This window comes from Pieris brassicae, chromosome 12 (genome assembly GCF_905147105.1).
Source record: "Pieris brassicae chromosome 12, ilPieBrab1.1, whole genome shotgun sequence".
In the NCBI taxonomy this organism is placed as follows: Eukaryota; Metazoa; Arthropoda; class Insecta; order Lepidoptera; family Pieridae; genus Pieris; species Pieris brassicae.
The window spans coordinates 11088186-11108480 of NC_059676.1; the positions used below are offsets into that span (position 1 = coordinate 11088186).

Sequence of the window (20295 nt, forward strand, 5' to 3'; positions counted from 1 at the left end):
TGTTAATACTTAATCTACTTTACAAAGCAATAGTTTAGATAGATAAATAGGTAATTAATTAAATTACGTACTTTGAAAACCCAATATCTTTCGAATGTTGAGGTAGATAAAAATCAAACAGAAAGATCGCAACATACTCTTTTTTTTATATGAGTGTGAGACATGAGTGTAACTGTAGTGCAACTCAGACGAGTGTAGTCCGTATGTTGTGACCAATGCAGGTATCACATAAACTATAGACTTCTTTAAATAATTATAAATGTTTTATGCGGGAAGAAACCTATCTGAAACGAATGCCTACCAAATTATAATATTACATAATACCTAATTAATATTGATCCATATACATAATAAAATAAGAATAAATATGTAAGTACGAATAATTAGCACATGTTTTTTTTAATCCATTCCACGAGTATATCAAATATAGTATATCATGGTCACATATTATATAATACATACAATAAAAATGATATTAAGTACATAAAGTATACCTATATATAAAGGATAGGTCGGATTAAAAATATTTACTATATTATATTTAGTTAATAACACAAACATAACATGCTATTAAAAATTACAAGGATAGATTATTTTTTATTATAGAATAGATTTTTTAGTACTTATGTAAGATTAAATAATTATTATTAAACTTTGTAATTTGTATTGATTTTTAATATATATTTATTTACTCAACTTCTACAGATCTTCAGTTTGTTGATAATTAAATGCTTTTAGCCACGTTGTTACTGTTTTTTTATACTCTTTAAACGTCATAGGGTATATATTTATGATTTTATTCATTTAATTGTACAATCTTGCAGATTGGGTCGCAAATTGCTTCAAGGCAAAAGTTGTACAGACAGTTTGAGATTTTATTACATTTCGAGTGTTTTTTTTGCTTAATATATATATGTCGAAAGGGTTATTTTTGTGGACTTTAAGTATACAGTGAAGGATTTATAGTTGCCTAACTGTTAGGAGATCTGTATCTTTATAGGGTTTTTCTGTGGAATATAGTTTACTCTTGCAAATGATTATTTTCAAGATACTTCTCTGTGCACGTTCAATACTCAAAAATTTTGATTGAAATGTGCTGTAATTTTTTTTTTTTGAGTTAAATGTCATATACTTATACAATATAAAAGAATGGACTGTACTAAGGTTTTGTAGATATACATAATAAGCTGTAAATCACGACCGTTACGAAGGCGTTTAAAAATCCAGATCCGCTTCCTAGCACGTTTAGCTACAACATCAAGTTGAGGACAAATTTAAATTTCAAGCTATAATAACTCCTAGGTATTTTGTGGTGTTAACTCTCTTGACCTTGGGACAAGTGCAATCTTGAGGTACATCGCAAATACTCCTTTCTTCAATACTATCTTCCAGGATAAGAATATGCTCGTCTTTTTTCTTCAATTCTAGTTCTAGTATCTCAACTTTATTTTTCAGCTCATCGTTTTGTTGGGCAAGAAACTTTATTGACGTTTCAATTTTAGCGTTAGCAGCTTGAATGCCTTTTATTTGCTCCTTATTTTGAGTTGCCCATTCTTCAAATAGTTCTCTTATTTCTCCTTTGAATTTAGAAGATTCACTTCACTTGCAGGGTTTTGTCATTCTCTTCCTTTTTGTCCTCATAGACACATAAAAGAGGTCTCCGCAATTTCCAGTTGGCTTTTTCTAATGGGCTCATTCATTACGTTTGTTATAAAGTTGAAGTCCAAAGTTTACGTGATTGCACACCGATAACGATGACGATTATTAGCCAGTTCATTTGAAACGCACTTGCACAGGTACATCGACTTGACGTATTTCAATGTATACTGGTGATTTATTTGATTCTAAGTTTTCAAACTGTAGCAGAATACACGTGTGAACGCACAGCGCACAGCGAGGAAAAAGTGTAGGCATCGTTATTATTGTAGTTTTAATAGCAAAGAACATAAATTTATATTAAAATACACTTATATTTAAATTTTGGCTGGTTGCGCCAGACTTGTAACAGCTGTTAAGTATTTAGGCATTCAATTTCGAGCTGTGCTTAACTTTAAAACCTCACTTAGACTAGACTGATTGTCGACAAGATGCGCAAATTGATTTATATCTTTTGGAATTTAAGGCGAATAAATGACCAATGTGTTGAGATGGTTTATTTTGCCTTAATACACTCGGGGACATTGCGCCTAATTGAAGCAGAAATAACTTAACTCGCTATTACTAAAGCACCGGGGAGGCGATCGCTATTTAACGTTTGTACTTTAAACATCGTGGGATGTCCTCAATATAAGACAAACGTTGATCTTAAAGCAACATTCCCAACTAACGTACGACCCATCACAGTAACAAACGACCCAAGGACACAATTTGCAAAGCAAATCTGCTTTCTTGGGCCATTTTTGTACAACAAACCTATTTTTCTTTAAGCGTATATTACTAGCTCTGATTACGAAGATTTCTATCCGCTATGAAATGCTGACCTGTTACCACAGGTATTCTGTTATAGTCCTACTATAGGGGCCGGGCCCTCACAGAGATGGATTATGAGAAAATTATGAAGAGATAAATAAAGTTGTCGTTGAATATTTCTCGTCTTAGGTAAGTAACTTAGAAGTTTAAATTTTCTTTATAGAAGGACGGGCCCTGTTGTTTTTGTTTCCGATACATTTATCATCAACAGATTTTTATCGAAGGGATGGAATACCAAATGAACAATCGAGGATTAATAAACTTTTTAATAATCTTAATATATCTATCAGTACAAAAATATACTCGCATATACATATTTATTTACAAATAGAAACATCTAAAGTGGCGTATGAGAGTATTAAACAGCTGAACGGCTAGACGTCGCCGCGCCGAAAGTCGAAGGACCTTCGTCGACGGAGCCTTCGGTGCCGAGTGCCGGACTTCTAAAGACTCTCAGCTTAAACGTTTTTAAAACATTTAGAAATAGCGATTTATACAAATACGTTAAGTAAATTATTAGAATTTGATTTAACAGATAAGAGAGACGAATCATTGGATAATTCGTAAAACACTAAACAAAAAATGTACAATATTCGAAAGCGTAGCTCTAAAAATAAATTACACACTCGAAGCCTCACTCATCGAAGACACGAGCTCCCTCCGAGTTGAACAGTCTTCGACGGCCCGACGTCTAGACCACAATAGATGAGGAGATATCGAGCGCTAAGTCACGTCTAGGACTATTGAATAGAAAAAACTATATACAATTTATGTTTCGTTACGATTTGTAATATTATTTTGTGCAGCGGAGGCCAGTCGTTTTGTACAAGTATGGTAACCGCGTTAAAGCTATGGCTTAGGATTTTAAAAACGGCGCCGGCGACGCTCGGGATTCAATCGGGAAACACCGGTTCGCAGCCCTGACTAGTTCCTCGTTTGCGGGAAATCGATGAACTCGCGACACCGGAGTCGGGACGAGGTGATCTGAACCGAAACTGTTTCTGAATCCTGAGTGATTCGCCACTTTACCGACTCGGGTGCGCCTAGAACTCGATCGTCCCACAAAAATCCGTCCTAATAACCGGTTACCCGTTGACGCCGGGCTGCTCACGCGTCGGTCGTTTGGGTATGAAGGAAACGGTCATGAGGTCGTCCTCTTCCCGCAACAGGCAACCCTCGCTCGGCTTGTTTCTTTGAAATAATCTGTCAAAACAAATTAAATGACTCGTTTAAAATACTATAGAGGAGGAGAGGGAGGAACACGATTCGACACGAAAAGCTCAACGGCACAGAGACGAAACCGAATTGAAATCAAAACCGATCTCTCCTCAACTCGAGGACTATTCCGATTCGTGGATCGAGTTTTAATTTCAATTTAATATTAAGCCAAAGAAACAATATCAAATAACACACTACAGCAGGTGACACGTAAACTTCGCAGCCGACACCTCGCGACGAGCACAAACAAAAATAAAAAATAGCTAAAAACACACCGATCGACTAGACCTTTAACAGTGCCGTTTGGAGCGAGTCGCGCCTCTTGCTGGAGACAAAATGTCGTGTGAGTCGGATTATTCAGTACGCGGAAATAAATCTATAGCTATCGGTCTCCACTTCCTAAAGAAAGTAGAAAACGGTAAACGAGAGAGGTTCTAAGGTTAGAAGTGGTCTTTGAGCCTTTTCGAAGCGAACAGACGGCCGAGTCTTTCCTCGTCGCCTCTTCCCGAAATGCGAGAAGCGCCAGGGACCGGAGGGGCATCGGAAGTGGAGGACGAGGTGAGATAAACTTGATTAACGTGCCGATCAGTTATGTCAGTGTCGAAACGTACTTGGCGAGCGGTGAGGCGCGGCTGTCCGGGTATATTTTGTCGTCCAGGCCGCGATGCACGGACACGGAGTCCAATCGCTCCAAATGTATCGACTGGAGGTACTCCGTCGTTCGCAGATTCTCCGCTTTGGCTTTTCTGAAACTGAGGGACGCGATTGAGCCGCCGCTCGACGGTTTCGTCGAGGGACCCGATTATCGGCGGAGTACTCACGTCTTCAGCATCAAGCTAGAGCAGACGACGGACACCGAGCTCATGGCCATCGCCGCCGACGCCATCCACGGCTGCAAGGATTGAGGTCAAATTAAACCGGTGGCGCTTGGGCGGTTTCTTTTCAATCGAAACGACCGACTCGATATTAACCTGCAGCTGAAGGCCGAAGAGCGCGAAGGCGCCGCTGGCCAGAGGTATTCCCAGCAGGTTGTAGACGGACGCGAACACGAAGTTGAGCCGGATGCGACGGACGGTGGTCCGAGACAGCTCGAGACACGCCACCACGTCCAGCAGGTCGTTCTGCGGGAGTGCGGAGTTAAAGGCGACGGTTTAAAATCGCGTCGAGCGAAAGGAATACGCGGACGGACGAACCCTCATGAGCACGAGATCCGCGGCTTCGACGGCGACGTCCGTCCCCGAGGCGATGGCGATGCCCACGTCCGCCTGCGCCAGCGCCGGAGAATCGTTCACGCCGTCCCCGACCTGCGTGCGTTCATCTATTATTATGTTTGTCCGACGGCTTCGTCGACACGAACCGTACACAGAGCCGACTCGCACTCACCATGGCCACCTTCTGGCCCTTCTCCTGTAGTTTCTGGATCTTGGCCACTTTGTGCGAGGGCAACACTTCGGCGTACACCTTGGTTATTCCGACCTGAAATCCGTAGAATTGCAATCATCGATGAACTCCGCGATGTGAGCTAATCCTACCGACGGAGTCGATTTACCTGTCTCGCGATGGCCACGGCGGTTTTCCTGTTGTCTCCGGTGAGCAGACACACTTCTAAACCCATCTTCTTGAGGCAGTAGACCGCCAGATGGGCCTCCGGTTTCACTTCGTCCGCCACGCCGATCGTGCAGACCAGCTGGTCTAGATTTATACACATTTATTATTAAACGACCGGATAACTGAGAGCTCTCGCTCGGCGGCGGCCTCACCGTTGATGGCGACGAGCACGGCGGTCCGCCCCAACTCCTCGTCGTCTTTGAGAACTCGCTGAACTCTCCTCGGGACGGACACTCCATTGCGGTGCATCCACTCTCGGTTTCCGATCAGAACTATTTGTTCCGCGTCCTGTAACCGGCCACCCTCGCTCATAAAAGGCGGATCGAAATCGAGCGGCCACCCTGTGCGGTGACGATAAGTTTTCATATCTACCTGGTCATCGCCATTATGGATGATAGCGTTCAGCCGGTGAGCCGCCTGCGCGGAACTGAGGGCCGAATCGCCATCGCCCTCTATCATGTCCACGGGAACACCCCGAAGTCGGAACGACGAGCCTTCTCTGTTAAATTAATCACGAACGCTAAAACTAAATTAAAGTTAAACTGAACGTTAACGTCGAAATTAACCTGGTCTGTAACCTTTCAGCCCCGATGTCGAGTCGCGGGAAATCGCTGCGCGTGCGCAGAGTGAGTTTGGCCCTGAGCCCGCAGCCCGGGGCCGCAGTGAAGCCACCGCATTGCGCTCGATCCGAGGAACCGAGGACCGCCGTGCACCACCGGACTATGGCTGTCGGAGAGATTCACTTCGGTGAGCGTCGATCGGTTTCGACGATGTTCGGCCGACTCGTAGACGAGGACGGCGTTCGGAAGACGACTCACCGGAAGCCACGGGGTGTTCGGAGTTCAGTTCCGCGGTGAGTATGCAGGCGAGGATGTCTTGAAGGGAGTTAGCTTCCCCCGTGAGCAGCGAAACTCTCGCCACGGTGGTGCTCCCGCGGGTGATGGTCCCCGTTTTGTCGAATATTACCGTTTTAACCTGCGACAGAGAGAAACCTTCGAATCGTGAGCGAGAAACGCGTCATCGTTCGCTCCGCGGGCGAAGGTACGTACTTTGTGAGCGTTTTCTAAGGGTTCCGCCCCCTTTATGAGCAGACCCAATTTGGCCCCGACGCCCGTGGCGACCATGACGGCGGTGGGCGTGGCCAGCCCGAGCGCGCACGGGCACGCTATGGCCAGAACGGACAGAGCGAAGTGGAACGAGGTCTGCACTATCAGTTCCCAGTCGGAGAAGGTGCGGTAGATTTCCTGAAATGGTCAATTTCCTCATCTGCATCTGTCAAATCGTTTGGCAAACGAAAATCTAACTTTCCGAGAAATACATTCTACACTGACCGGTGTGATCTTTTTGATCTTGTCGATATCCACGGCGCCCGTGATGATCCAGCAGACGAGGGTCAGAACGGACAAGAAGACCACTATCGGCACGAAGTATCTGGAACGAACAACGCGAGTTGGAACGTTCGCTCTCTTGCTTATACCTTTCTACCTCGAGGGACGACGGACGCCCTCACCCCGCGATGGTGTCGGCCAGCCTCTGCACGGGTGCCTTGCTGCTCTGGGCCTCTTCGACGAGGCGCACGATCTGCGCGAGAGTGGACGCCTCCCCGGTGTGGGTGGCGCGCATCAGGAGGGCTCCGTGCTGGTTGATGCTTCCGCCTATCACGAGCGAATCTGGAGAGTGGTCGATTAGCGTTTAGTGTGCCGCTTCGGCGAGAGCTCTCGACGTGAACGAATTCGACGAGATACCTTTGCCTTTCGCGACGGGCATGGACTCTCCGGTGATGAGGGACTCGTCGCATGTGCTCTGCCCCGACATCACTTTGCCGTCCACGGGGATCTTGGCGCCCGGGAGTACCTACGGACCGGATGAATCCCATTACCCGGATTCAAAGAACACACACGTTTACACATTTCTCTAAGTGCAAAGTATACCTTCAAGACGTCTCCTCTCTCCACCAGCTCGACGGGGATGCTCTTCTCCGAGATCTCTCGACCCTCGCCGTCGAGCGTCACCAGCACCGCCTCCGTCGCCTTCAGGGACAACAGCTTCGACAGAGCTTCGGAGGTCTTGCCCTGTCGTATCGGACGGACGATTATTGCGCTGATCTCTCTCGGTAGACCGAAAAAGTTCAACAATATTGTACTCACTTTCGCGATGTGCTCCAGCCACCGTCCCAAGGACACGAAGACCAGCAACATGGGCGGAGTGTCGAAGAAAGTCAAGGGACTGGTGTCCGTCTGCATGGCCATCGCCGCGATGACCACGGCCAAGGAGTACGCGTAACTGCGGACGTGTACGGGGAGAAATAACGTTTGCCAGACGAGGAAGGAAGAAGGCCAATAGTCCAGAGGCGAATTGCCGAATTACCTGATGGTAGTGGTCATGGAGATGAGGACGTCCATGTTGGAGGTGCCGTGGCGGAGGGCCTTGTAGGCCTGCTTGTAGAAGTGCCAGCCCCCGATGAACTGAAACAGTTTTCATCGAACACGTTGGAACTACGGACATTGGACAGTTTCAAAAGTCGGATTCGCTCTCGACTCTACCTGGACGGGCGTGGCCAGGGCCCACATGATGAGATTTTCCAGGCTCAGGCCGGGAAGGACGCAGCACATGTCCCGGGCGTCGTGGCCCTCGCCCATGTGCCACATGAAGTAAACCATGGCCGCCATGCACGGCGCGCCGAATATCAGGGAGATCAAAAAGGCCGTGCGCCATTTCCTTATCTCCTCTCTGGAACGAGGAGAAAACTCTCATTCACCTATTCCATCCCACCAGTCAGGAGAACGACTCGTCCCACCGAAGCGGGCGACTCACTTGTGCTCTAGGTAGTTCCCGCTATTCCGTATGCCGGAGGTGACGAGGCTGGCGTCGAACCCGAGGCCGTTGACCGCGTCGCAGATCTTCCGGGCGCCTATCGCTTCGGGGTCGTACTTCACTTTGCCTCTGAATCGAAAACAAATCGTGGTCAGCGGACGGGGACTATCGACACTAACGAGACGCGAAAAGGCCCAAAAGGCCGAAGGGCCTACTTGGAAGTGGTGAGAGCGACGACGCAAGACACGACTCCGTCGAGTTTGAGCAGTCGCTTCTCGATCTTGCTCACGCACGACGCACACGTCATCCCTCTTATCTGGAATTCGAAAAGGTTTTTCTTTCTGAAATGGCTCAGCATATCGATACAAATGCGAAAAGCTAATTGAACGAAAAGTTACCAAAAGCGTCAGATCCCTCGGCGCGCCGCTCTCGCCGACCACTTCGGCGGGGAAGCCCAGCTCCGTGATGGATTGCGCTATAGACGCGGCCGGAATCACGTTCGGTTCGAACCTCACCTCCGCCTTTGCGGCCAAGAGGGCTATCACTACGGAATGAACGCCTGAAAGCGAACGCGTCGTTAAAGTATCCGTTCGCCTGACGTCCGAACGCTCTCCTCCACTCACCGTTCAACTTGGAGCAATGTTTCTCGATAGCGGCCACGCAGGAGGCGCACGTCATCCCCCTGACTTCCAGCGTGCAGCGAGATATCTCCTCCGGCGCTGTCGCCACCGTCCCCTGGAACGAATGTGTAGTCCGGTTCCGATCAAAAGTTACGGGCGTCTCGTTTAATTTACGTAATCGAGAACGTCCGTAACGCTGCGAGGCAGAATAATGTCATATCGAAGAAAAATAAAAATGAATCCCACTCACGTTGGCCGGTGCTCCGTTGGCCCGCGGAGACAGATTGCCATCGCCGGAGGCTCGCTCGTGAGTGCTTTCTAAAAAAACTCACTCTTTAAATTCCACAAAAATAATTATGCTTTAGAGGGACTCTTTCCGTGAACGGAAACCACACTCCAAAATGGTCTCGTAATGTGACTCACCACTGAACGGTTTTCCGTCTACGCTGATGATATCCACGTCGAACCCGAGCGAATAGACGGCGTCTGCGATTTGTCTTGGCGTTATTGCTTCGCGCGAGAATCGAACCGAGGCCGAATTTTCAGCCAAACTCACGGCGTTGTGGAGGATTCCCGGCATTTCCGATAGGCTACCTGTTGCAAAGTTCAAATTTACATTTCATGTAAGTTGTCAATCACGGCTTATGTTCAATGACGGCAATGTAATCACCCTGTATAGTGTCGACGCACGACTGACACGTCATTCCCGTGACGGCTAGCAAGAGGGAACTCTCGTCTGAACTGACGCCGCTCATGTCGATCAATAAATCTGTTGGTATCTCGCGTTCAAGGAGATTTCTGAAAAACAATATTTAGTATGAAATTTTGGTAATAGACATTATGAAGTGATGTAAACTTGTGACAGCTCACTTGGTCTCGTCCTCCGTGTCCACTTCGAAGGGCACTTCGAAGCCCATATCTTCTATATGTGACCGGATAACGCTCGCAGTACACTCGCGAGGGTCATATTTGAAATAACCGGCCTTTTCTGATAACTCCACCTGCAAACATTCAAAATGTTTTTAAGGCATTGGACAATTATTGGCTTACACGGTGTCCACTAATCTCCCTGCTTGTGCCGAAGCCTCATCATCATATAAGTATCGGGAAATGGGATAACTCACTTTGACGTGTCGCACTCCGGGCAGCTCTCCGACGGATCCTTCGATATTTCTGACACACGACTGACACGTCATGCCATTGATCGGCACACGAATCGAGACCGGCTCCTCGCTCGAGTCCCTGGAACCAGATCATTATTCTCAATGTCGTGAAGTAAAATATTAAACTTCGATATAGTTTTTCGATATTAATTGTCGGCCTATCGGTCAATACTAACAATTAGTAAATAGTAGTAATAATTATATCGAAACTTAATTCTAAAACATTGCAAAAATCAGCATAAAACAACTACGTCTCATAAGAAATTCTCAGTTATATTAATTACTACAAGGAAAATCCCTTATGATTTAAATTAAATTTATGCTCGATGTAATTATAATAGATTAAAATTAGGTTGATGGGTATCAATCTGTTCCCGCTTTCCAGCGAGACCTTCACGACATAATTGGCTCTGTTGGTTGTTGGACTCAAAAATGCACTAAACAGTATTCTGTATTACATAACAATATATTGTCTTATTTCTATGGATTTTTCATGTGTATGGTAAGATTAGAAGAGAGATTAGGTTGTTGCACAAATAATTGAGTATGTAATGTAATGATTGCTACCTCTCTCTATCTCTTAATACAGATATAGCACGCCTCCATACATCCTAAATTTAGAAGCATCTCATAGATAGATTAATGAACAATCGACATATCAAGCCTACACCTGATCATCCAGATCGGTCCGCGGACGGAGGAGGTATACTTGAACACACAAAAAAAAACCCGTAGCGTTGATGAGGAGGTTTCCTCATTCGTTTTTCGTTAAATATTTAATAACAGCCATTTTTCCTGTTGACCTTTCCTTAAATATTTTTATTCGGAATTTAATTATTTTTATAAAGTTACCACGATTTAGTCTAAAACAATACTACTGTAGAAAGTACTACTGCTAGTAGAAATTGTACAGTAAATATGTACAATGTAGTAATATTCTCGTTTGTACGGATACCTTTACAATCGTTAATGAATTGTGTTGTGGGAATGGAAACTGGAGCGACTGTGGGAATGACGTTATCGTTTTAGCTTCTTTTTACTAATAATCTACTCGTAGTCATGTTGAGGGTCGAACCTAATTCGAGATACCTAAAGCTTTGCAAATTAAGTAGCAAATTGTAACTTTACCACTTTTGCACCAAACGTAGACCAATGTCGGTGACAAACATAACGTTAGAGTGACGTTTTAGCACTATTCACACATGACGAACACTTGCACGGCAACTTGTACAATAAATTAAACAAAAATATCTGCGGTTTGCGGAATACTGCAGTAATTAGTCGGTCGAGTGCAAAAACAGCACTCCTTAAGCGTTTACAGTGATAACTTTATTGTAGAGTAGTAAATTCTGCCTCACACCAAACTATAAGCAAAAGCTAGAAAAGTGAAGGTGTTTTCTCTTCCGTGGAACACGTAAGCACGTCGCGTTGCATGTCTAGTTACGTATATACGTATGAAATTTATGGAGAATTTTTAAGAGCTAAACGTCGCTTTATTAGCGCTTAACGCGCTGTTTTGTACGCGCGAGTGTCGTGTGAATTGACTCCACACGGGCCTTTTGTTGACCGTGGTTTTACCATATGAATAATCTCTGAGATTTGTTATCATAAATACCGTGCATGAATACGAAAGTCATTTGAATACATTAAAAACGATCTCCAAGTATTTTAGAATTCTCTAATATAAATCAGTGTTATATATAATGCCGAAAAATCATAATTTGTCTCAAAAGAAGCGCTTAATGTACTTTCAATACATAAAGTTCATTAATACATTTGAGTAAGGTAATGATGTAGTGATAATCATTGACTACATATAGATATATATACGTTTAACCTATTTGGCAGAAAATACGAAACACCATATTCTTGCAAATAAGTAATATAATTACTATTTGTTTCACAATCTAAGGTGAAGAGAGAAGATAAAAACCGTAAATGTTTTTCGAAATCCTGGATAAACACACTGTAACTACTACAAGATACAACTTACCGGCGTCTCCCAGTGCTACAGTCAGACTGAGTGTTTAATCAACAGCTGGTGCTTAGTTGAAATAATTGTTTTAGTTTAGCTATTACTTGTTTCAAAACTATCCTTTGTCTTATTCGCGAGAACGACCTTTCTACGAAGTTAACCGACCGAGACCAAACAGGAGGATTATGTTTCAATAAACCATAAAAATAAGACATGACGATTTTAGACTGGCTAATACTCTGTGCGTCGTCTGGCTACTTTCCACGGTTCGATTTCTCGAAAATTGTTACCGAAAATATTAATAACTTTATTTTTTATAGTCCAATTAAACATAGTATTATCGTTGAGATATAACTCAAGGTTTCAAATATGTCATTTTCCTTTATCAATTATCCGCACACGGCATATTATTTTGACATGGCAGTCTTTCATTCGCTTGTTTTCGGCATCAGGATCACTAGCTTGCAAGGGGGGATTAAACGACATCGTAGTTGGAGTGCAACGTGGCTCTACCTGCCGTCCTCACCATAGCCAAGTCCAATCATGCATACGAGTCCATATCGAAGACCTGGAATGCGGGGGAGTGGTCTGAAGGTCTTTACCTATGACTTAGATCACGCTAATTTCCCTCAAACAATACTTGTATTATAGCGGTATTTACAAACAATACGGCATTGTGAGCGATAAACCCGCCTCTCACACTATTTTTCACTTCAGACCATAGTCCATACGACATTACTAATTTAAACAATTATAATTAACGTTTAATATCACGGTTACCATGTAGTATATAACTGCATGTACTGTAAGATATGAAGAAGCTCTTAAATTAATTTTGCTTATCCATCACATTTCAAACAGATATATAGTCTTTGATTAGAATATTACAAACATTTCAACTAATAATAATGCTGATAAGTAAATTTATCATTATGACTATCACATGCTGGATATTATTTTATCACGCGTGTAAAAATATCATACAAAAAAAAAAAGATTATTAGATTAACTTATAGTGCGGTACATTTAATCACGAATGGGCATAGACTTGAAGTGCTACGTACGTGGCTTGATGCGTGGGTGTACAAAAGTCAAACAAAAGCATGACACGAGAAAGGTAATAAATGTGTCACAAGGCTGAGGTACTTTGGCCCACTGTTGAGTTGTGCCATAGCAAGTGCTACACGTGACAAGTCGAAGGTTGCCTTCGCCACCAGTTTTGTCGACCGCCTTTCAATAGTGGTCGCTTCAACAATATCTAAAGTATTTAAAAATGTATAAACAAACATGTTACTCATGATGGAGCCGAAAATAGTAGTGGGTCTAAGCACATCGAATCTATTGCCACCCATATAATGACCTCATCCATCCGTCCCGGCAAGTGGGCGGGAAAAATTCACCCCCGAGAATGTTTAATATCGTCCCTTCTCATAATTCCCAGCATTCCTTCATGCCTTATTCAGAACTGCACAGAATCACTAATAATGATTCCATAAGCGAACTTCTCCACCTAGTTTCTTAACACGGGCAAGAAGCATTTTTGGATGTCGTTGCCTGTAACCTGCAAATACCTGTGTGTAGTATTCATGTGCCGATTCGTTTGGCAGCTTCAACATAAAGCACAGACGATAAAAAAAAATGTTATACGTGAAATTGTTAACTCCTTCGAGATAGACAAAATTCGTGGGATTAGGTGATTGACACCCGTAAATCTACCATATCTCCCTTCTTATAGATAGTATCTCGAGACACCAATATTGATGATAAACTATCTCAGAAGGCGGAGGATTTTAATACAGTATTGATTACGTTCACAAGATAGTACTCCATATATCAGAAAAGTCTGAAATCGCAATGCCATACATAGCAATTCTTTTACTTTAGCAACGATTTTCATTAATTTTTTTTTATAATTGTTTACTAGCCCTATTATAAAAAGTTGCTTACTACAGCTTAAACATCAATTACTCGAAGCAATTATTTCGGTAACCAGGTGGGGCATGACTTCCTTTACGAATAAAGGAAAACAAACACCAATTGCTTTAATTAAGAATTACGCCAGCCACACCTAACGTGAGGTTATATGAGCTGATAACATTTTAATTATAAAGACGAAAGTACGATCATTTGTGAAAAATTCACCTTATTAAATTTAAGCAATTTAACATTTTTATAACATATTTGCCAAATTTCGATTGCTCTCTAATAACGCTAATTTGGGTGAACCACTAGTTCTAGTTAACGAATGGTGCATTTATGATTTCTAGCAAGTTTTGACGGCCGAATTCAATCGCATTCGTCAAAGTCAGTGTCTATGTAGGTGTAATTGTTCTGTAATACATTGGTCGGTTACGTAGGGAATCAATATAAAAATTCTTACCCAACATCCTCATCATCCAACCGCGAATATTTAAAGCCTTTGGACAGCATTGTGCTCACTTTCTACACTACACTTCTTTTGGGAACACCATTACCTACGAGCTTTTTCTATCTACTCTATGACAATGTACACTGTAATCTTATATTGGAAGTAAATATGTACAACGACATGATGTTAAAATATAATTCTTAACCAATTATTTATATTTAGACTTAGAGTTACGGTTTAGATTTATTAGAATATAGTATATACAAGGTAATACCTTTATACGATAAAAAAACCTAATATACTTTAAATTAAACGCAGCCAAATGACGTGCGCCCGGGCAACTGTTGAAATGGTCACAGTGACGTCACGGACTTTCACTTTTAGCAACTTAGATTCAGTTGTTTTAAATCCATTTAAACCATTACAGCTACAAGTAAAATGTGGCAGCAATATTTTAAGGCAGAATATAATGTCCATTAAAAAGGAGGAATCAATGAAATTGCCGCGACAACCCTAACGACTGGGCACAAAGAATACATATTTACATACGAACATACAATTGTAATTAGTAATACAATAACATTCCCAACATCTCTAACAATATAGTTTTATTAGCTGGTATACTTTGGACACAATGACTGATAAGTCCGTGGTATTCGGGACAAAGGCATGGGTATATACCAAATATATCATCGTATTTGAAGAAGAAAAAAAACTCACTCGCAAAGAATACATCTTGAGAAATGATTTCCAAATATAGCAACTTGTAGACTAAAATAAGGTTTTTAACCAATTTAACATGCCTCGCGGGTGCATAGATAGGAATTTAATCTTTGGTTCAATCGAGAAATAGTTTAGGCCACATGTATTCTATCGGGTTCGAGGAACAGCAGAAATATTATTATTTGTCCCCTACGGTGCTTATCTTTAATCAGCCATGATATCGTTATCAGTAGCCCTTATTTACGAACTTGTCAACGCCTATACTAGTATTACGAGAAATGATATATATATATATAGGAATTGGTTCGTATTTAACGACGAAAAGTTTATTTATATGTTACAGACAGAAACCATGCACGTTATCTAGAAGCACATATTAACTTGTGTTCGCCTCAACAGGTGAAGACAATTAGTATTGCGCTATCTTAACGCTTGTTTTACAATTGCAGGAGCGTGTGCCTTATCATGTCGACAATCGTGCGATTTACATGATTAAGACGATAGGTCTATGTTATTTTATAGGGAAACATTTATTGAATAGGAAAATAAATCTCACTAGGTAGATAAGGATGGAAACGATACAGCGTCAAACGACAAACATGAAGGAGCAACAACTGTTGATATAGAACGAGTTATTTTGAATTGTGTAGATTGTGAATACAGGTCGGTGCTTATAAGCAACTTAATTAGCCGATAAGCCCATATTTCGACACGAATCCTTTTTTAGAACAACGCACCACTCATTTGGCATTTGATAAAGGCAGGCAGCGACACCGCGGGCGACAAAAAACGATGGGTTTTTTTTTATTTAAACAACATGTACTTATTTGAAAAGACACACACAGTGCCAAGTAGGGTTTCTAAATGTAAAAAGAGTACTGGGAATTAACAGTCGTCTGGCAAAACCAGCCTCACTGTACCGACTCGGTTTTCCCGTAACGAATACACATAGTATGGGTAATTGTAGCACATACTGTGAATACTTAGAACGGCTAGATTTATAATTATTATATAATTTTGGAGGTTCTCTTTAGATCATTCTGCGATACGTTTTTTTGAATCTTCTTGAAAAGCTAAAAACTGAGCCTAAAAGGCAGGGTTTTTTTCTATTTATTTACTTACTCCCAAATGATTACGAAAAAATAATCTTTAAGCCTTTTTAACACCGATTAAGAGCGTTCATGACACAGATAATGTAATAAATTGTAATTAGCATACAAAATTATTCCAAAAATATTTTTCACGTAGTTATGTAACATTTTTATTATTATTTTACATATTGAAATACTTTTATATATTATTAAGGCAAGCAATTGGAAGTGTTAAACACACGTTTCGTTAGTAAGGATAGCCCCCATGCTTAAACTACTCCCATAAATAAAGGCAACCAAGGCGGCATTAACGATACTACGTATTTACTTTGAGATAATAGGATGTGTGAAACGAGCTCTAACTCATGTTGCTGATAATAGGGCTAAGTGTTATTTATTTTGTTAATTAACAGGATCGACAAGATCGAATTAAAACTTATTATTATTACCTACATAGTTTAGAATATTGTTTAACTGTGCACACAAATATGTGTTGAAAATTAATATCATGTGATTTGCAAATATATACTTCCAACATTCAATTGCTAAGTTATAGTATTAGAACTATTAAAAGTGAGTTTTTCACAGCAAGCTCTTCACTAATTACCATTTGCAAACACTTTTCACACGAAAAGAACAAGAAACAAGAACAGTCTACCACTAATCGTATCGAATTATTATAAACGCGAACTTTTATCAAAAAGCGCGCGTAATCGCGACGTACTTAACGACGTCACTCTCCGTACTGAGTGCAAGAAGTGCCGTGCGAAGGTGAATGGGAGGCAGTAGGGTGGGGAAAGCTTCGGTAAGGTACTGTCGATAAACTCTCGTTCGCGTCTGTACGTTTTACTTGGTAATAAAGACAATCCTCTATCTTCTCACTGCCACATTTAATAAACCCGTTTCCGTGAACTGGTACATCGAGAGGCTAGACCTGGACCTCATGCAGAAGTACTACGTTTAATATGACTTTCTCACCTTGAATTACTTTAGGTAAAAATATGGTTCAATTAGTTTTAGACTGAATTAAAAATATAAACATAACACGATAATATGCCTAGTGAACAGACTACATATTTCTAAAATGGTAGCATTAAAATATCGTTAGTTATTGCGCACATCTCTAAACCGATTTCGAACCAATCAAGCCATTAATAGCAGTATATGTAGCATACTTAGAACAATTTGTACTTTATTGTAAGAATAATAGGATACAATTCGGTATACTGTCATCTGATAAGAGCATTTCGATTAGATTGTGAAAGGAGTATTCAACCGTAAGCTTAAGTCTGACGCATATTTTGGCGGCTGTCGCCTTGGAAACCATCAATCATAATAATATTATTAGCTACCTGCTGCTTACAAGTTCTTTTACGCGGATTCAAGATTCAGTTCCACTACTCATTCATCATTATTGATTCTCTACAAATATCTTACACTATATTATTCTCTACTTCTGTACTCTCGCATATAAAGTACATAAAAAATATCATGAGTAGTTATTTATAGTGTTAAAAATTAAATTTGTTGAATTTGAATATTTGTTGAAATAAGCACAATATTTATGGTGGTAAATATGTTCTCATTAACGATTTAATTATTAAAAATTAATTGTGTAGTACTTCCAATATTCTTAACCCTATGTATAATAAAAATCAAAATACATATATAATTAAGAATTTACAAAATGAAACCAATTGGTGAGGATGTTGGTTTGCTTACAGTGACTAAATTAATAAACTGCTAATAGGACCACAAAAGGGCAATTACTTTGAAATAGACATTTGGAATTATGTTGATTTCTAGTTTTCGGTGCGAATTAAGCAAATAGTTATTTGTTACTTTATTATTTAAGCAAATTTTGTTACTCTTAATGAATATTGATAGTAATTTTCTTCAGGACTTACCCAGATTTTTCTTTTGCAGTCATTTCTGGTGTTGCATCTGAAATTTACAACCATACCTTATTAAGCAAGTAAGCATATAGCATTTTTCTTTTAAGATTATTTTGTGACTACACTTGTTATAAAATTGACTATTCTGAAATAAATAGTGACTGAATAAACCTGTTATGATGTTTGCTAAGTTATAATAGAGATCAGTGGTTTGGATTGAGAATAATATATCACAATAATTCATTAAACTCAATAGGAAGTACAGTTATAATATTACAAATATAACAATAGAATAGTCGACTTACCAGTGAGTGTAGTGTTGGTTGTCATTATCGCATGTTATCTGTTGCTGAGTTAATCTGGAACAAAGAGCAGGCCAACCACTTGTAATATTTAATATGTAACACTAATTATTGTTTAATTTATTTATTAAAGCACCTCATAGCAGTTATCTACAGTGTATGTTACAATCTAAAGTTCCAAAATATATAACAAATACCATTAATAATTTCTTCTTTAAAGATACTAATTTGCCTAAGGTACCTGATAGGTTTAACAATGCTTTCAATAAGTTTATACAGAATAAAGTTTTACACATAGACAGACAGCATAAAACTAACTTTACTAGTTCTTAAAAGGTTAAACCCAAGCATTGTGAGTGTCCAGATTCACTTAACATCAGGTGAGCCATTCAGTCATCTGTGCTGGTCTAAAAAGTTTTTCTTAACTATGTCAAGTTCCACACCCAAATTTTATTGTGAATTAAAATCATTTACTTAAAAATTGCATAGCCTACCATTTATTTATAATAATTTAGTGAAAAATACTAGTTAGTTACTTTTAAATTTATCTTAGTCTTAAATTTTTGTGTTGATGATCAGCACTTTTATTTTCCAATTAGGTCCTTGTTTTTGTTTGAATCAGAAGTATATTTTAATTGGTAGTGCTGTCTATAAAGAGAAGCTATTGACCTTTATCGACAATGTCCTAAATTTTTGTGGATTGCCACTTCTAAACATAAGCACAATCGGAATTCGCGATAAATGTTCGAATACTACAAATCGAATAGACCGTACGTACTTTCGAAATATAATGAAAACAATAGTCAATCGCAAATCACACCAGTACACCACCTATAAAACGCTTTAATTCACAAGCTATTGATGTTTAACTTGTAAAAGGTATATATCTAATAAATAGAACTAACTAATATTAATTTTGCACTGTTTATAAAAACTGTGGTAGAAAATAGAAATTCGAAATCGGGGCATCTTGGCTTATGTCAAGAGCATATTGTCAACTGTCAAGCCCTAGGCGGCTAGCTGTGAAGTAACAAATTTTGGATGACATTGATAATAGTCCATTTTTGATAGAACTAATTTACTATGTGGGTTTTACTTTTTACATATTATGTAAATTAGATAGAGTTTCCTTAACTTATCAATACATACTGTTAAATGACATTAATTGAGAAATTATTCTATATTTCGCATACCATAACACTGAGAAATATGTTTTTTTTAAAGCCTGGAGAAGAGAAATGTGGTAATTTATGGGCATAGATAGATTGATATTGAATAGACATGATATAGACATCATTTTTTAATAATATATAAATGAACTTCATACTTCCTAATAATAAGAGCTATTTTGATAAGTAGTATATTAAATAGGTAGTACGTCTGTAGTGTTTTTAAATTGTTTAACTCTGATTGTATACTCTATATGTGTACGAGCCAAGGCTGTACATTTTGCTTACTCAGGCTTTCTTAGTTTATAAGCGTGATGATCCCTATGTACGTGCCAAGGTTCGTACATTCTTGCTCATTTACAAGCTTGACAAATTCCTATGTTTGTACGTGCCATGGCTGTACATATCGATCACTTATAAGCGTGACGATTTCCCAAATCGTGGGAGTTACGTCCCGAGAGTATAGCCCGACGCAGGCACTCTCTTCTACATTCGTTCATAGCGAACTAAATCATGGGAGTTACACCCCGAGAGCATAGCCAGACGTAGGCACTCTCTTTGACTGTTAAATTGTATTCATTCGGTATATAGCAATTAGCACGTCATTATTTCGCTCATATTCTATTGTAACACGCGAGTGGTAAATATAGAGTAAATCAATAAATCTCTATTATTTGAAGCATCCCGTTGACCCAGGAACCGTACATTCTGGTCCTTCGAGCCATCCAGAATCGTACAATATGTTTAATATATTAACATCTATATACTTTTAAAAGCATAGCATTGCCAACTCTACGTCTTTCTACGTATTTTAGGCCTTTCCTGAAAACCTACGAACTTCAGTCACAGAATCTACGTATTTGTAATCAACTTGGAAAGT

General features: G+C 40.3%; 1 protein-coding gene across 14 annotated transcripts; it reads right to left on the reverse strand.

The window, feature by feature from the left end:
* Window positions 1–2723: 2723 nt before the first annotated feature.
* LOC123717067 (copper-transporting ATPase 2) lies at window positions 2724–19211 on the reverse strand. Of its 14 annotated transcripts, XM_045672854.1 has the most exons (32): window positions 19025–19211; window positions 18250–18303; window positions 17957–17993; window positions 9854–9971; window positions 9600–9730; window positions 9400–9527; window positions 9153–9323; window positions 8980–9047; window positions 8733–8844; window positions 8508–8668; window positions 8325–8425; window positions 8110–8238; window positions 7839–8025; window positions 7663–7760; window positions 7443–7578; window positions 7227–7367; window positions 7041–7149; window positions 6806–6965; window positions 6627–6726; window positions 6345–6539; window positions 6114–6270; window positions 5862–6021; window positions 5668–5794; window positions 5448–5583; window positions 5237–5379; window positions 5071–5163; window positions 4881–4991; window positions 4659–4808; window positions 4509–4579; window positions 4299–4439; window positions 3963–4012; window positions 3532–3672 (listed from the first exon to the last, which is right to left on the reverse strand). In XM_045672854.1, exons 2-31 carry the CDS (start codon window positions 18272–18274, stop codon window positions 3970–3972), a joined length of 3639 nt encoding a protein of 1212 aa, XP_045528810.1. In that variant the 5' UTR covers window positions 18275–18303; window positions 19025–19211; the 3' UTR covers window positions 3532–3672; window positions 3963–3969. The 14 variants fall into 14 exon arrangements, with proteins under 14 accessions (XP_045528803.1, XP_045528797.1, XP_045528798.1 ...); XM_045672847.1 differs by lacking the exon at window positions 3963–4012 and having other exon boundaries at window positions 2724–3672; window positions 5874–6021; XM_045672841.1 differs by lacking the exon at window positions 3963–4012 and having other exon boundaries at window positions 2724–3672.
* Window positions 19212–20295: the final 1084 nt, after the last annotated feature.